Source organism: Taudactylus pleione, unplaced genomic scaffold, assembly GCF_031769625.1.
Source record: "Taudactylus pleione unplaced genomic scaffold, aTauple2 ptg000867l, whole genome shotgun sequence".
NCBI classification, from domain to species: domain Eukaryota; kingdom Metazoa; phylum Chordata; class Amphibia; order Anura; family Myobatrachidae; genus Taudactylus; species Taudactylus pleione.
The window spans coordinates 917674-934378 of NW_028285269.1; the positions used below are offsets into that span (position 1 = coordinate 917674).

The window sequence follows — 16705 nt, forward strand, 5'->3', positions numbered from 1 at the left end:
GACAATCAGGTTGTCTCAGGATGGGTGCTGAAAGGAAGTGCTGCTTTAAATGGACAAAGGCTTCCTCTGCCTCAGTTGACCATTCGCGAGTGTCCTGACCCTTCCTAGTAAGAGCAGTGATGGGAGCAGTGATGGAAGGGTAGTTCCTGATGAATTGGCAGTAGAAGTTGCAAAAGCCCAGGAAGCGTTGTATTGCTTTCAATCCAACTGAGCCGGACCAGTTGACAATAGCTGCAAGCTTTTCTGGGTCCATTCGAAGGCAGGAACCCGAAATTATGTACTCCAGAAATGTCAGTTCATTCTGTTCAAAAGAGCATTTCTCAAGTTTGCAGAAAAGCTGATTAGCTCGGAGACGAGACAGCACCTCACAAACATGTTGACGATGACTTGCTATATCTTCAGAGAATATTAGGATATCGTCCAAATACACCACCACAACAGATCCTGGAAAATATGATTCATGTATTTTTGAAATACAGCTGGGGCGTTACTTAATCCGAAAGGCATAACCAAGTATTCGTAGTGGCCATCTCGAGTGTTAAAGGCCGTTTTCCACTCGTCTCCAGATCGGACTGATTAAATTGTAGGCCCAGCGAATATCTAGCTTAGTGAAAATCTTTGCCCCCTTAATTCGATCAAAGAGTTCTGAAATCAGGGGTAGCGGGGACTGATCCTTGATGGTAATTGCATTCAGGCCCCGGTAATCAATGCATGGTCTCAAACACCCATCCTTTTTTTTAACAAAGAAGAGACCCGCTCCAGCAGAAGATTTAGACTCTCTGATAAATCCACATTCCAGGTTCTCTGTAATGTATTCAGTAACTGCCTGGGATTTGGGAAGTGAGAGGGGAAAAATTCTTCCAAGTGGGACCTTTCCAGGCAATAAATCTATAGCGCAATTCCACTCCCGATGGGCAGGAAGCGTCTCAGCGGCCTTTTTGCTGAACACATCTCTGAAGGACTGGTATGGTGCCGGAAGCTGATCTTCCAACGAGACAATGGAGGTCCGAATGATGCGATGAGCTGGTTTGACAGATAATAAACAAGACCCTCGGCATTGAGAACCCCATGACAGGATTTGCAGTTCTCTCCAGTCTAAGACAAGGGCATGCTTGCGAAGCCAAGGAAGACCCAGGATAACAGGACATTTGGCTGACGGGAGAATATAGAATGTTATTGATTCCCAATGATGAGCCCCTATTTGCATGGCGATTTCGGTCATCTGAGAATGAATGGTAGCCATGGAAAGTTTATTTCCATCCACGCCAATGATGCCAAGGGGTTTTTGCAGTGGCATGCTAGCAATACCTAACTCTTGGACCTTTTTAGCCATGATGAAATTGTCAGACACCTGAATACAAAAAGGCTTTGACTTCTTCACAGGAATCTCCCACGACCAGGGTTACATTGATGGAAATCTGGGAAGTAACTTGATTTTTTGGGGTGTATTTCAATGCACCTAAACTGACCACCACTCGATCATTTAGGCCTTCTCATTTCCCGGACGCTTTGGACAGCCAGAGAGGAGGTGGCCTGATTCGCCTCAGTACAAAGTTTATTGTTGAACCTCCTTTCTCTTTCTGCGGCAGGAAGACAAGATTTCCAACCTGCATGTATTCTTCTGGTGACTCAATTGGTGCCATGAATCGTGGAGCCAGCTTAAAAGTGTAGCGACGAGATTGTTCCTTTTCTCATGCTCTCTCTCTGTGACAAAGGTCTACTCGGATACACAAGGAGATCAAGTCGTCCAAGGACGTTGGCAATTCCCTGGATGCATTGACATCTTTATTTTGATCTGACAGTCCCTGCATAAATGCAGCAACCAAGGCTTCATTGTTCCACCTGTCAGGACTTTGACTATTTCAGTACATAAAGATAAACTACACTTGCCGAAGTTCCATTGTGGTCGTTGGAGGATCTATCCTGGTTGCTGTCGTTCATCACATGCAGTGTGCAGAGAGTTAAAGTGATCAGTTTCTTAGGTGTCGTCAGGTTGTTGGATTCCTTGATTGCTTATTATTCCAAACCTGATTCTATTTGGGTCACATGTTATGAACTTCCTATGGATCACAGACCTCTAGTATAAAGCCTGTTACAACTATGCCTCATTGTCTGTGCAATGTTACTTTCAGGTCTTCCTTGGACTCTTGCCAGATCCCCGCTGTGCCTGGTGTATGCTGTGGACATCGCAGGGCTCAACCCTGCTCCAGACCTTCATCCTGCCGAAGTGCACAACCCTGCTCCGGACCTTCATTACGTTGCAGGGCTCAAGCCTGCTCCGGACCTTCATTACGCCGCAGGGCTCAACCCTGCTCCGGACCTTCATTACGCCGCAGGGCTCAACCCTGCTCCGGACCTTCATTATGCCGCAGGGCTCAACCCTGCTCCGGACCTTCATTATGCCGCAGGGCTCAACCCTGCTCCGGACCTTCATCACATCGCAGGGCTCAACCCAGCTCCGGACCCTAATCACGTCTCAAACCTGTTCCGGACCCACATCACGTCTCAGGGCTCAACCCAGTTCCGGATCTTCATTACGTCTCAGGGCTCAACCCTGTTCCGGATCTTCATTACGTCTCAGGGCTTAAGCTCATTCCGGATCTTGTTACATCTCAGGGCTCAACCCTGTTCCGGACCTCCGTCACGCTACAGGGCTCAACCCTGTTATTGACCTCCATCCTCTTGAGGCCCTAGCTTTGTGCCAGACTCGGGGTTTCACCCCACACCAGTTCAGTGTGTACTTTGAACTTTGTTTCTCACAGGGGCATACCCCTGCACCTGTTAGTGCATGTCATGAACTTTGTGTTATAGAGATTTAATGTGGAACTTTGCCATACAGTTTTTGTTCTTAAATAAATTCTATTTACTTTTATTTCATGCCAGTGATATTTCATGAAAAGGTCATTCCTAAAACCACCTCAGTTTATATTTCCTAGTAAGCCTGACTCTTCTCAGGAGTCTCAAGTGTCTGTAGCCGTGACACCACCCCAATTCTGAAGCAAGGGTTCGGAACTGTACGGCATACTGTCTGTCTCGCAGATTGATTGCCGCTTCAGTTGCAAGATGGCCGACCCTGCAGAGGATACTCGCCCAGGTTCATCAAGGACCTTCCGAAAGGCTCTCAGGAACTCGGTACTGTTGTTGACAAGTGGATAATTTCTTTCCCACAATGGAGAGGCCCAAGCCAATGCTTGACCTGACAATAGTGAGATTATGTATTCCACTTTAGTTCTGACTGAAGAGAAATTTGCTGCCTGGTCTTCGAACTGGATCGAGCACTGGTTCAGGAAACCATGAAAGCCTGTCTGTTCTCCATCATACTTTGTAGGATTCGCAATCCATATCGGTGTGGAAGCCCCTGCGGCTGGTGCCGTAGTAGATGGCCCTGGTTGTACCGAAGGTGCTTGAGCAACAACAACTTGCTGCATCAGTGTCTGCAAACACTGCATAATCTGAGCCTGGTCTTGTTCTTGCTTCTCGACTCTAGCAAGTAAGTTCTCGAGCAGTTCTCGTGGTGACGGATTACCAATAGCATCCATGTTTTCGGCCAGAGTATTCTGTCACAACTCTCGGATGGAATGGTGGCCCGTATTTAGGGAATTGGCTAGACCTATACCTGAGGCGCGGAGTCTAATGTGCCAGCGGTATTCACCAAGGACCCTTGCAAGAAGGTATGGGCTTGGCTGCGTCTGACACACTGGTCGCAGCCCTCAGGTTAGGTTCCCCTATACAGGTACTGGTGGACACAGGATCAGGTGCAGAAGAATAAACGTAGTCGACAGGCCGTGTCAGAACCAAACAGATGAGACGGTTCCAGGGAGCAGACATAAACGGGTCACAGGAATCATCCGAAGTCAGAACCAGATATCAGGAGCAGTACAAGGGGTCAGACGAAATCGGAGTCACAACAAGCCAAGGTCAGGATCAGGATAACAGGTAAGTGCAATGAACGCTGGAGTATGGAATGGAGCCTATACTCTGGCACCTGTCTGGTGCCAGAGGCTTCCTCTTATAGAGGACGTTCAAATCTCGCGCCAATTTGGCGCGCCATTGCCTTGAAATATTTTTGCAGGACGGCGCGCGCTCCTAGGAGAGCCGCGGCCACCTGCAATCCAAGCTGGCATGCGGGGGGACCCGGGGGAGACATCATGGCAGCAGCCGCTGGGGACTTGCCACCCGCCGCAGACTACAGTGCTGCCGGACCCAGTAAGTGGAAGTCGGGGTCCGGCGCACTGTGACAAAGAACCTGGTTGCAGGATAGGAAACAAAAGGTCTGATTCAGATTTGGGAATAGAGTAAGATAAAGCAAGCAACTGTATACCTGGACAAACCATGATACAATGCATGGGGGGCAAATACATAGATTTTTTGAATGTGGGGTAAATACTGCTGCTTTCATATGTAGCTTACAAATACTGCACAGCCTTGTTGTCAACACTGTAATTAGATGTCAGTTCGGAAGCTCCCGAACTGACATCTAATTACCCCCCCCCCCAGCAGTGCAGCACGGTGTTACTAAGATGTAGTGTTACTTGCTCTATCTTACTCTATTCCTAAAGCTTAATCAGGCCTAGTGTTGTAGTATATTGAATGGAAAGGTCACAAGTGGTGTACCCCAGGTACCTGTACCCCAGGAATCTGTACCCCAGTGGAGTACCCCAGGAATCTGTACCCCAGGAATCTGTACCCCAGGAATCTGTACTTGGACCAGTGTTTGGGATCTTTGTTAGAGACATTGCAAATGGTAGAGAAGGGGAATTCTGACTTTTTGCAGATGACACACGTATGCAATATGGTAGACACACAGTGACGGGTAAAACAAATGACTGAGGATCTTAGGTAGACTAGAGGAATGGTCAAGAACATGACAGCTACAGTTTAAACCAAATACATGCAAAATCATGCACTTGGGTTTCAAAAACCCAAAGGCTAAATATAGTATTAATGGCACTATACTGGAAAGTACTGAAGAGGAAAGGGATCTAGGAGTCACTATTTCAGGTGACTTATAGGCTAAATATAGTATTAATGGCACTATACTGGTAACTACTGAGGAGGAAAGGGATTTAGGAGTCACTATCTCAGGTGACAAAGGGCTAAATATAGTATTAATGGCACTATACTGGTAACTACTGAGGAGGAAAGGGATCTAGGAGTCACTATTTCAGGTGACTTATAGGCTAAATATAGTATTAATGGCACTATACTGGTAACTACTGAGGAGGAAAGGGATCTAGGAGTCACTATCTCAGGTGACAAAGGGCTAAATATAGTATTAATGGCACTATACTGGTAACTACTGAGGAGGAGAGGGATCTAGGAGTGACTATCTCAGGTGACATAAAGGCTAAATATAGTATTAATGGCACTATACTGGTAACTACTGAGGAGGAAAGGGATCTAGGAGTCACTATCTCAGGTGACAAAGGGCTAAATATAGTATTAATGGCACTATACTGGAAAGTACTGAGGAGGAAAGGGAGCTAGGAGTCACTATCTCAAGTGACATAAAGGCTAAATATAGTATTAATGGCACTATACTGGTAACTACTGAGGAGGAGAGGGATCTAGGAGTGACTATCTCAGGTGACATAAAGGCTAAATATAGTATTAATGGCACTATACTGGAAAGTACTGAGGAGGAAAGGGATCTAGGAATCACTATCTCAGGTGACAAAGGGCTAAATATAGTATTAATGGCACTATACTGGTAACTACTGAGGAGGAAAGGGATCTAGGAATCACTATCTCAGGTGACAAAGGGCTAAATATAGTATTAATGGCACTATACTGGTAACTACTGAGGAGGAAAGGGATCTAGGAGTCACTATCTCAGGTCACATAAAGGCTAAATATAGTATTAATGGCACTATACTGGTAACTACTGCAGAGGAAAGGGATCTAGGAGTCACTATCTCAGGTGACAAAGGGCTAAATATAGTATTAATGGCACTATACTGGTAACTACTGAGGAGGAGAGGGATCTAGGAGTCACTATCTCAGGTGACAAAGGGCTAAATATAGTATTAATGGCACTATACTGGAAAGTACTGCAGAGGAAAGGGATCTAGGAGTCACTATCTCAGGTGACATAAAGGCTAAATATAGTATTAATGACACTATACTGGAAAGTACTGCAGAGGAAAGGGATCTAGGAGTCACTATCTCAGGTGACACAGGGCTCTATTTATTAACATTATTTTTATTAAAATAAAGTGATAAAGGCTGTTTTGTGTTGTCACACCCTTTTCACATTATTTTAGTATCACCTAGTTATTACAGGGCAATTGGAGTAGAATTCGTAAAATTCTGCTGCAACCGCTAAGTATCACTTATTTTTAGTAATCAGATCGCATTTCCCATAATTGTAATGGGAATTGTGAACTGACCAAAGTTACTAAAAATAAAATGTGAAAAAATACCAGGGAAAGCCCTGTGATAATAACGCCACCTGGAGGTAGCATTATCCTGGGTCTCCCTCAGTTACCGGACTCCTGCTCCGCTCTAACGGGAAGAGCAGAGCCGGGAGTCGGTCCCTGTAATCAGCTGTGTGGTCTAAACAGACCGCACACTGATCACTGCTACACAGATCGCACACTGATCACTGCTACACACACCACACGCTGATCTCTGCTACACACACCACACACTGATACACTGCTACACACACCGCACGCTGATCACTGCTACACACACACCAGACGCTGATCACTGCTACACACACCAGACGCTGATCTCTGCTACACACACACACCACACGCTGATCACTGCTACACACACCACACGCTGCTACACTGCTACACACACCACACGCTGATCTCTGCTACACACACACCACACGCTGATCACTGCTACACACACACCACACGCTGATCACTGCTACACACACCACACGCTGCTACACACACCACACGCTGATCTCTGCTACACACACCACATGCTGATCTCTGCTACACACACCGCACGCTGATCACTGCTACACACACCGCACGCTGATCACTGCTACACACACCGCACGCTGATCACTGCTACACACACCAGACGCTGATCACTGCTACACACACCAGACGCTGATCTCTGCTACACACACACCACACGCTGATCACTGCTACACACACCACACGCTGCTACACACACCACACGCTGATCTCTGCTACACACACACCACACGCTGATCACTGCTACACACACCACACGCTGATCTCTGCTACACACACCACACGCTGATCTCTGCTACACACACCACACGCTGATCACTGCTACACACACCACACGCTGATCACTACTACACACACCACACGCTGATCACTGCTACACACACCACACGCTGATCACTGCTACACACACCACACGCTGATCACTGCTACACAGACCACACGCTGATCACTGCTACACAGACCACACGCTGATCACTGCTACACACACCATACGCTGATAAAAAAAAATAAGAGATATGGTAAGAACTTACCTTTGTTATCTCTATTTCTACGAAGTCCACAGGGTTCCACAGGATACCTTGGGGTATAAGTGATGACGTCAGGCATCAGACACCACAGAGTTAATTTTCAGCCTCCCAGGATGCACCGGGGTCCCTCTCCTATACCCCGCCCCCGAGACAAGGCAAATCAGTTTCGTAACAAGCCATAGGCCGGAGTAGGAGAACAAAGAGAGAGAAGAAAGTCTGGAACACACAAAAATCACATTCTCACCAGAAGGAGACAGAAAAAACGGTGACCAGATCAAAGCCCATCTGCAGCACAGGTGCGACAGGGCGGGAGTCCTGTGGAACCCTATGGACTTCGTAGAAATAGAGATAACAAAAGGTAAGTTCTTACCAGATCTCTTATTTTCTACTTCAGGGTCCACAGGATACCTTGGGGATGTCCCACCCACCTTTAAGGGTGGTGTCGCTAGATATTCAGGATGCCTACCTGCATATTCCTATTGTCTCAGCACACCAGCGTTTCCTCAGGTTTGCAGTAAAAGACCAACACTTCCAATTCCAGGCACTGCCCTTTGGTCTGGCTACAGCGCCTCCAGTGTTTACCAAAGTCATGGCAGCTCACTTGCGGACGCAGGGGGTCCGCCTGTTACCTTATCTGGACGACCTGCCGCAGTTGGCAAGGTCTCCAGAGGTCCTTCAGCGCCATCTGCAACTGAATATCTAGCGACACAATAAAATACCCAGGCTCCATTGCTAAAATGATGGAGCGCAGAGTCTCCATCCTGAACCGAGGAACCCTCAAAAATTTGTTGAGTGATTTGAGGTTGAGGATGGGCCTGTAAGACCCATTGGGTTTCTGTACCAGAAAGAGATTGGAGTAATACCCCAATTCTCTCTGGGACAACGGGACCGGCACTATTACTTCAGCCTGGAGCATAGAGTGGATCACCTTCTGGAATTCCTGGGCCTTGTCTTGACCTGACTGAAGGCCCGTGGTGAAAAACCGACTGGGAGGCCTCCGTCGAAAGGAGAGGGCGTACCCCTGAGAGACCACTTCTCTTACCCAAGTGTCTGCGGTTGTGAGACACCAGCACTGGGCGAACTGAAGAAGTCGGCCTCCCACTTTGGGGTCCCCCAAGAGGAGGCCCATCCCATCAGGCAGAGGGCTTATCGTCCGACTTAGGAGTTGGACGTCTTGTACTTCAAGCTTCTTTGGCTTGGCAGATTTCTTGGCCCCTGCCTGTCTCGGAAAGGACTGCACTTTGAACTTACCCTGGGCCGAAAGGATGAAGTACCAGACCCTGATGGGACTGTCGGCGATGGCAGACACGCAGACTTAGCTGCTGCCAGAGTGGCCACAATTTTGTCCAGTTCAGGGCCCATTAAAGGGCAAGCATTCCAATCCCTTTTTGGAATCTGCGTCTGCTTTCCAAGAATGCAACCAGAGGGTGCGGCGAGCCGCCACCGCTGCCGAGGAGATTCTGGAAGTGAGGAGCCCTATATCCAAGGTTGCCTCATTAATGTACGTAGCTGAGTCTCTGAGGTTACCCACTAACTCCATCTGCTCAGGTGACGAGTCAGGGTCTAGAGACATCTCCAAGCTATCAGCCCAACACTCCATGGCTCTGGCTACCCAGCACACGGCCATTGCATCCCCCGCAAGGGAATAAATGGATTTTAGGCATATTTCCACCTTGCGATCCGTAGCATCATTTAAAGAGGACATGGAGGGCATGAGCAATGTAGCAGTCCTCACTAGGCGTGTGACATGAGAATCCACCTGTGGAGGGGTTTCCCATTTGGAAAAATAATTATCCGCAAAGGGGTATGCAAAAGCCAAACCTTTCTGAGGCTGGTACCGCTTACCTGGATTTTTCCACGCCTCCTCTAAATGATCCACTGACTGACCAGATAGAGGAAATACAGTGGCATCACCCTTAATATCCTTAAAGAAGGCATATTTAGATTTGGCCACGGGGGGGATCGTCATCTGTAATAACCAAGGCCGCACGGACTGCCAGTATAAGGCCAGGTGTATACATTTTTGACTTAGATTCCACCAACCTAGTATGGGAGAGCTCTTGGTCTGAGCGGTCAAAAATCTCTCGGTCATCAGACGTCATGTCATCCTCCTCATAGTGAGCAATCTGAGACACTAAAGGCCGCTATGTGGGCCGCAATGACTCCCCCCTGTAAAACGTCCGTCAGGTGCTTTACTGTATTGGACAATGAATTCACCCACACAGGTTCCTGGGAGACCTGGGGGGCTGACAGTGGGAGACACTGGGGTACCATCAACTGTCTAGGGAACCCCTGCATGGGTGATGACCCGAATGACTGCTGCGATAACCCATTTGGGGAAGCGCAGGGGGTGTCGCCAGGTGACCCACCAGGGTTGTAAGTGCCGTAGTAAAACAGGCCCAGGGCGGTTCCAGCAGAGGCGTAGTGACAGTAATCGGGCGTGAAATTATATAACATGCCCGACATAACCCCTCAGTGAGACCCTCACTCTCCGCTATTGGTACATTACATTTGGAAATTCACGTTCACTCTCAGACATGATGAGTGTAATGGAGCGTATGTGACTCCCCTCACAGACAATACTTTTTACTGTGAGGCAATGAGGACCCTGTAACACCGCACCGCAAGGGCTTTAGCAGAAGAACAGGGATAGTAAAATGGCTGATCGTCAGAAATGAAAGTACAGGCAGCAGCGCTAGCATTTAAGTCACATACAATGCACAGATAACATCCTGCACTATCAGCACTGAGATCAACTACACAGACACAGAGCCTGGTAGGAGCAGTGCAGCATACACTGACCTTACACCGGAGGAGAGGTATGCGGGGGACCCGGACCGCGATGCCTGTATCAGCTTCCAGCAGCGTTTGTCATTCCCAGCACATGTAGTGAGAAAATGGCCGCCGAGGAGCAGAGAGGAGGCAGGGCCCGGGGGAGGAGCACTGACACAGCCCGCTCAGACCGCTGTGGAATGGCACTGTGCAGCGGGGGAGGTGCCGGCTGTTAGACAGGGTAGGTGCTCTCCCCTGGCATGCTATTAACCCCTGGGACGCCGCGCTGTACCGCACCTGTCGCGGTCCGCTGTCCCTGGTGGTTTAGTGGAAGATGCAGGAACAGTACCTATCCCAAGGGAGCCCCCTGCCTAGGGACCCAAAGTACTGTGTTACCGGCGGGTGCCCACCGCTTCCCTGCCCCCTTGAATCCGGCCACAATCCTGGTAATCCGGGGTCAACGCTAGCTGTGACCCCAGATACCTACCAGCATCCCCGGATCAGTACCGGCGTTGTGGTCCGGTGGGGTGTAGGAGTGACAGCATGGACGTCAGTACTGACTGTCCATGCTGTAAGGCTCATCTTGTGCAGCCACAGCAGCTCTTTGAAGAATCTTCAGGGATCATTACAGCCCCCCTCTGTGAATGTGATCCGACTCCTGGTTGGACACCCACGATACTGGCTTGCCTTGGCTCAGGGGCGGGGTATAGGAGAGGGACCCCGGTGCATCCTGGGAGGCTGAAAATTAACTCTGTGGTGTCCGATGCCTGACGTCATCACCTATACCCCAAGGTATCCTGTGCATACCCTATGGACCCTGAAGTAGAAAAAAAAAATAGTACAAAAAAAAAAACTCCCGTGATGTCCTCCCTCCGGTCAGCTGGTCTCCCATGCTGCACTGGGGTCCGGTCGTCACATGACCAACTCCCAGTGCAGGATGGGATGTCAGCTGACTGGAGCCACGGAGGACATCACCGGAGCAACGATCACTGCAGGTAAGTGCAATTAAGGGAGGGGGGGTTGCGGGGCGGTGCTTATCAGCGGGGGGCTTAGCGACGGCTGGTCGGCACATGCGTGTGCACTTGTCACTGTATTTTTCTGCAAAAATACTGTGATAAGGTTGCGGAGGGGATACACAGGGACAGAGCTTTATCGCAAGCTTTGTCCCTACAAGGGATTTTTAGTAAATCCCTGTGATATCGAAATGCGAATTCAGTCGGTAATATCACACTACAATCTGCATTAAAAATAAGGATTGTAGTAAATAAAGCCCAAAGTCTGGTAAGCAATGTAACAAAGCAATGAGGAAGGTAAGTCAGATGCTTGGTGCATAGGGAGAGGAAGTGATAATACCACTGTATAGGTCATTGGTACGGCCTCATCTATAATATTGTGTTCAGTTCTGGAGGCCATACGTTATCTCCAGAAGGATATAATACATTAGAGACTGTACAGAGAAGGGCAACTAAAATGGTGCAAGGTCTACACCACAAAACCTACCAGGAAAGACTAAAAGATCTTATTATGTATAGTTTGGAGCAGAGAAGGGATAGGGGGGACATGATAGAAACGTTCACATTAATAATATTTATATAGCACTGCCTTCCGAGCTTTACAGCATACAATACAAAACAAGCTTAACAAGGGACATTAGTGAAATGCTGGGTGAACAGGAAAGTCTTCAGTCTATTTTAGAAGGATTCTAGAGTGGAAGCTTCTCGAACTGTGGAAGGAAGCGAGTTCCATGGATTTGGAGCCACAAAGCTGAAAGCTTGACCCCCCAATTGAATTCCGGGATATTATAGGTACTGTTAATAGTCCTTTGTCAACTGATCGCAGTAATCGAGAGGGACGGTAAGGGATCAGAAGCTGCTTCACGTAACTCGGGCCCTGGCCAAATATATCAAGGAGTTTAACAAGGTACAAGAGGGAAACATTCTTTAAAGGAAGAGGAGTATTAGAACACAAGGATATGTACTGAAACTGGAGAGAGGTAGGTTCAAAGGAAATTTGAGGAAAAATGACTTCACAGAAAGGGTAGTAGATGAGTGGAATAGCTCCCATCAGAGGTGGTAGAGGCTAGACCAGTGATTCCCAACCTCGGTCCTCAGGGCACACTAACAGTCCTGGTTTTAGTGTTATCCATGATTGTGCACAGATGGTTACATCACTATAACTGAGGCACTAATTAAGTCACTTGAGCTCAAGTATGGCTATCCCTAATACCTGGACTGTTAGTGTGCCTTGAGGACCGTGGTTGGGAACCCCTGGGCTAGACAGTAGAACAATGTTAACATGTTTGGGATAGGCATGAGGATATCCGTACAAAGAACTAACAATTAAATAGGTATGAGGTTACCAAAGAGGTTAAAAAAAAGGGGCAGACTAGAATGTCCAAGTGGTTCTTTTCTGCCATCAAATTCTGTGTCTTTATGTAGTGTAAGTGTTTTATGTAAGAGGTGGTGAAACTACACAATTATTACACTAGGAAATATGTGACTTATTCTCATTTACACACGAGAGATGAATGTACTATCACTAACCATGCTCATTACAGCCGGGGATGCCCCAGTTATCTCCCAGCATGACTTTTAGGGGCTCAGTTACTTCAATTAGACGACATTTCCGCTGAATCACAGGAGGAAAATCAACTTCCCAGAAAGACGTGTTTCCTGGTACCTTTCCACACATTCGGAAATAGAGAGAGTCAAAGCCGCACCCAAGAGAAAGCACCTGTAAATGAATGGCACACAGAGATACACGCTGTAAGTATGTAGAGAGACAAAACTTGTGCTGTGCTTGTATGTACAGAAGTGTTTTCATACACTATTGCTGCAGTCGTGCCAAACAGCCCTTCCCTGTGTGCCAGGTCCCGTGCGACTCTGCTTGTGTAATATCCCAGCATGGTTAGGATCTATAGTGTGTAATATCCCGGCGTGGTTAGGATCTATAGTGTGTAATATCCCGGCGTGGTTAGGATCTATAGTGTGTAATATCCCGGCGTGGTTAGGATCTATAGTGTGTAATATCCCGGCGTGGTTAGGATCTATAGTGTGTAATATCCCGGCGTGGTTAGGATCTATAGTGTGTAATATCCCGGTGTGGTTAGGATCTATAGTGTGTAATATCCCGGCGTGGTTAGGATCTATAGTGTGTAATATCCCGGTGTGGTTAGGATCTATAGTGTGTAATATCCCGGTGTGGTTAGGATCTATAGTGTGTAATATCCCGGCGTGGTTAGGATCTATAGTGTGTCATTTGTAAATGTTAAGTTGTTCCTGGTCCTCCTCCTTTCCTACACCACAACACAACACAGGGGGGGGGGTTTCCTCTTATATCTTTACCTGAATATGTCTCCAAGTAGAACTTTATATGCTCACCAAACTATTGCAACAAATAGGATATACATGCGTTACATATACACATTTCAGGAATCGTAAATTAAAATGACCAATTAAGGCCCGTATTCAATTTGAAGCGTTAAGTCCGAATCCGCGTTAAGTTTCCACCAATGACATCATTATCGTCTGTTTTGGTTTTACCCCATATTCAATTTGAAAGACTTTCCGCCTAGGCAGAAAATCAATGCAATGTAATAGGCGGAAAAGTATCGCCTATGAATGGGAGGCGGAAAAAAATATGAGATATGGTAATAACTTACCCTTGTTATCTCTATTTCTACGAAGTCCATAGGGTTCCACAGGATACCTTGGGGTATAGGTGTGACGTCAGTCGCAGGGCACCAAAGAGTTAAGCTTTCAGCCTCCCAGGATGCACTAGGTCCCCCTCCTATACCCCGCCCCCGGGCCAAGGCACCTCAGTTAGTTACCAAGCCATAGGCCGGAGGAGGAGAAGGAAGAGAGAGAACAAAGATCTGGACACATACAAGAATCACATTCTCACCAGAGGGAGACGGAAAACCGGTGACCAGAGCAAAGCCCATCTGCAGCACAGGTGCGACAGGGCGGGAGTCCTGTGGAACCCTATGGACTTCGTAGAAATAGAGATAACAAGGGTAAGTTCTTACCATATCTCATATTTTCTACTTCAGGGTCCATAGGGTATCCACAGGATACCTTGGGGATGTCCCAAAGCAGTATCCTTTAAGGGTGGGGACGCTCCTGTGCAGAAAGGAGAATCCGCCGCCCGAAGGAAGCATCCTGAGAGGCGAAGGTGTCAAACCTGTAATACCTCACGAAGGTATGGACAGAAGACCACGTAGCAGCCTTGCAGATCTGAACTGCCGAGGCACCACGTCGAGCTGCCCACGAAGGACCCACAGACCTAGTGGAATGAGCCTTCAGAGAAGGAGGGACCAGTAGGCCTTCATGAAGATAAGCTTCAGAAATAGCCATACGGATCCAGGCTGCCAAAGTTTGCTTTGAAGCAGGCCAACCCTTTTTACAGAAGCCATAGAGGACAACAAAGTGTCCTACTTCCTAAACGAAGAAGTGCGGTCAACATAAGTCCTTAAGGCCCGCACAACATCCAAAGAGGCCTCACCCACGGAAAGACCCGGTGAGTTAAAGGCCGGAACAACTATTTCCTCGTTAACATGAAACTGGGAAACAACTTTGGGAAGAAACTCGGGCCGAGTGCGGAGCACTGCCCTGTTCCCATGAAAAACCAAGAAAGGGGGTCTACAAGAAAGAGCCCCTAACTCAGAAACACGTCTGGCTGAAGCAACGGCCAGAAGGAAAACAGTCTTAGCTGTTAGCCATTTAATATCCACTGAGCCCAGTGGTTCAAACGGCGGTCCTTGGAGAGCCCTCAGGACCACAGCCAAATCCCAAGGCGCCACAGGTGGAACAAAGGGCGGCTGAATACGGAGAACACCTTGCATAAAGGTGCGCACAACCGGGACTGTAGCAATCCTACGGTGAAACCAGACAGATAGGGCCGAAACCTGTACCTTCAAAGAAGCAAGGCGAAGCCCATGATCTAGTCCCGCTTGCAGGAAGGCGAGAATCCGAGACAGACGAAACTCCCGCGGTGCATAACCTCTCGGTCGACACCACTGGAAGAACGTATGCCACACGCGATGGTATATCCTTGCGGAAGACGGTTTCCGAGCTCGTAACATGGTACGCACCACAGAGCTGGAAAACCCCCGGGACCTCAGCATGGCCGTCTCAACAGCCACGCCGCCAAAGACAGCCGAGTCAGGTCCGGGTGAAGACAAGGACCCTGAGACAGAAGGTCCGGTCGTAGCGGCAACCGCAGAGGACTGTCCACGGACAGACCCTGAAGGTCTGAGAACCAGTGCCGTCTGGGCCACGCGGGAGCTATCAACAGGAGCGTCCCTCCTTCCTGTTTGAATTTCCGGATCACCCGTGGAAGAAGGGAGACCGGAGGGAACAGGTATGCGAACCTGAACGTCCACCGGACGGACAGAGCATCCACCAGAGACGCCCCTTCGTCTCTTGTGCGAGACCCGCACACCGGCAACTTGTTGTTGTGCCGGGACGCCATGAGGTCGATTTCTGGAAGACCCCACCTGTCCACCAGTAGTTGAAAAACGTCCGGGTGCAGGGACCATTCCCCTGGATGAACGTCCTGGCGACTTAGAAAGTCCGCCTCCCAATTTAGCACTCCCGGGATGAAGACCGCTGATATGGCCGGAAGATTGCGCTCCGCCCAAACCAGGATCCGAGAGACCTCTACGAGAGCCGCCCGACTGCGAGTTCCTCCTTGCCTGTTTATGTAGGCCACGGTGGTAGCATTGTCCGACTGGACCTGCACCGGGTGACCCCGGAGAAACCGCTGTGCCTGCAGGAGAGCATTGAAGACCGCATGGAGTTCCAAGATATTTATTGGAAACTCCGCTTCTGTCGGCGTCCACCTGCCCTGGAACAAGTGTGGACCCGAAACTGCTCCCCAGCCCCGAAGACTGGCGTCCGTTGTCAACAGGACCCAATTTGGAACCCAGAACGGACGTCCCTTGTTGAGGTGGGTCGTCTTTAACCACCACGCAAGGGACAGGCGAACCTCCGGGGTGAGCACAATCGTCTGGAACTTCAGAGACTGAGGCAGCCCGTTCCACTTGGACAGGATCAGGTGCTGCAGAGGTCTGGAGTGAAACTGGGCGTATTCCACCATGTCGAACACCGACACCAAGGAGCCCAGTAACCTCATCGCCGAGTGTAAGGACACCCGGCGGCTGTGCAGACAACTGCGCACCCTTAACTGTAAAGCAGAGATCTTGTCCTCCGTCACGAAGATCCTTTGCTGTCCCGAGTCCAATAAGGCTCAAAGATGCAGAATCCTCCGAGACGGGATTAGAGTGGACTTCTGCCAGTTGATTAGCCAGCCGTGCCGTTGCAGCAGTGCAATGGTCAGGTCCAAGTGGTGTAACAGGAACTCTGGAGATCCTGCCACCAATAACAGGTCGTCCAAGTACGGCAACATGCGGACTCCTTGCAGCCGCAGAGAAGCCGCCATGACCGCCATCACCTTGGTGAAAACACG

At 48.8% G+C, this 16705-nt stretch overlaps 1 protein-coding gene across 2 annotated transcripts in view; it reads right to left on the reverse strand.

Annotated features, from left to right (window-relative positions):
- Window positions 1-16705, reverse strand: part of LOC148474224 (tRNA wybutosine-synthesizing protein 4-like) — a 289412-nt gene that overhangs the window by 165837 nt on the left and 106870 nt on the right. For both annotated transcript variants that reach the window (XR_015872909.1, XM_088458915.1), the window contains exon 5: window positions 12781-12970. Coding sequence is in view for 1 of the 2 variants with exons in the window: in XM_088458915.1 (XP_088315041.1) it covers window positions 12781-12970 (190 nt within the window). In the remaining variant the exon portion in view is untranslated. The remainder of the gene's footprint in view (window positions 1-12780; window positions 12971-16705) is intronic.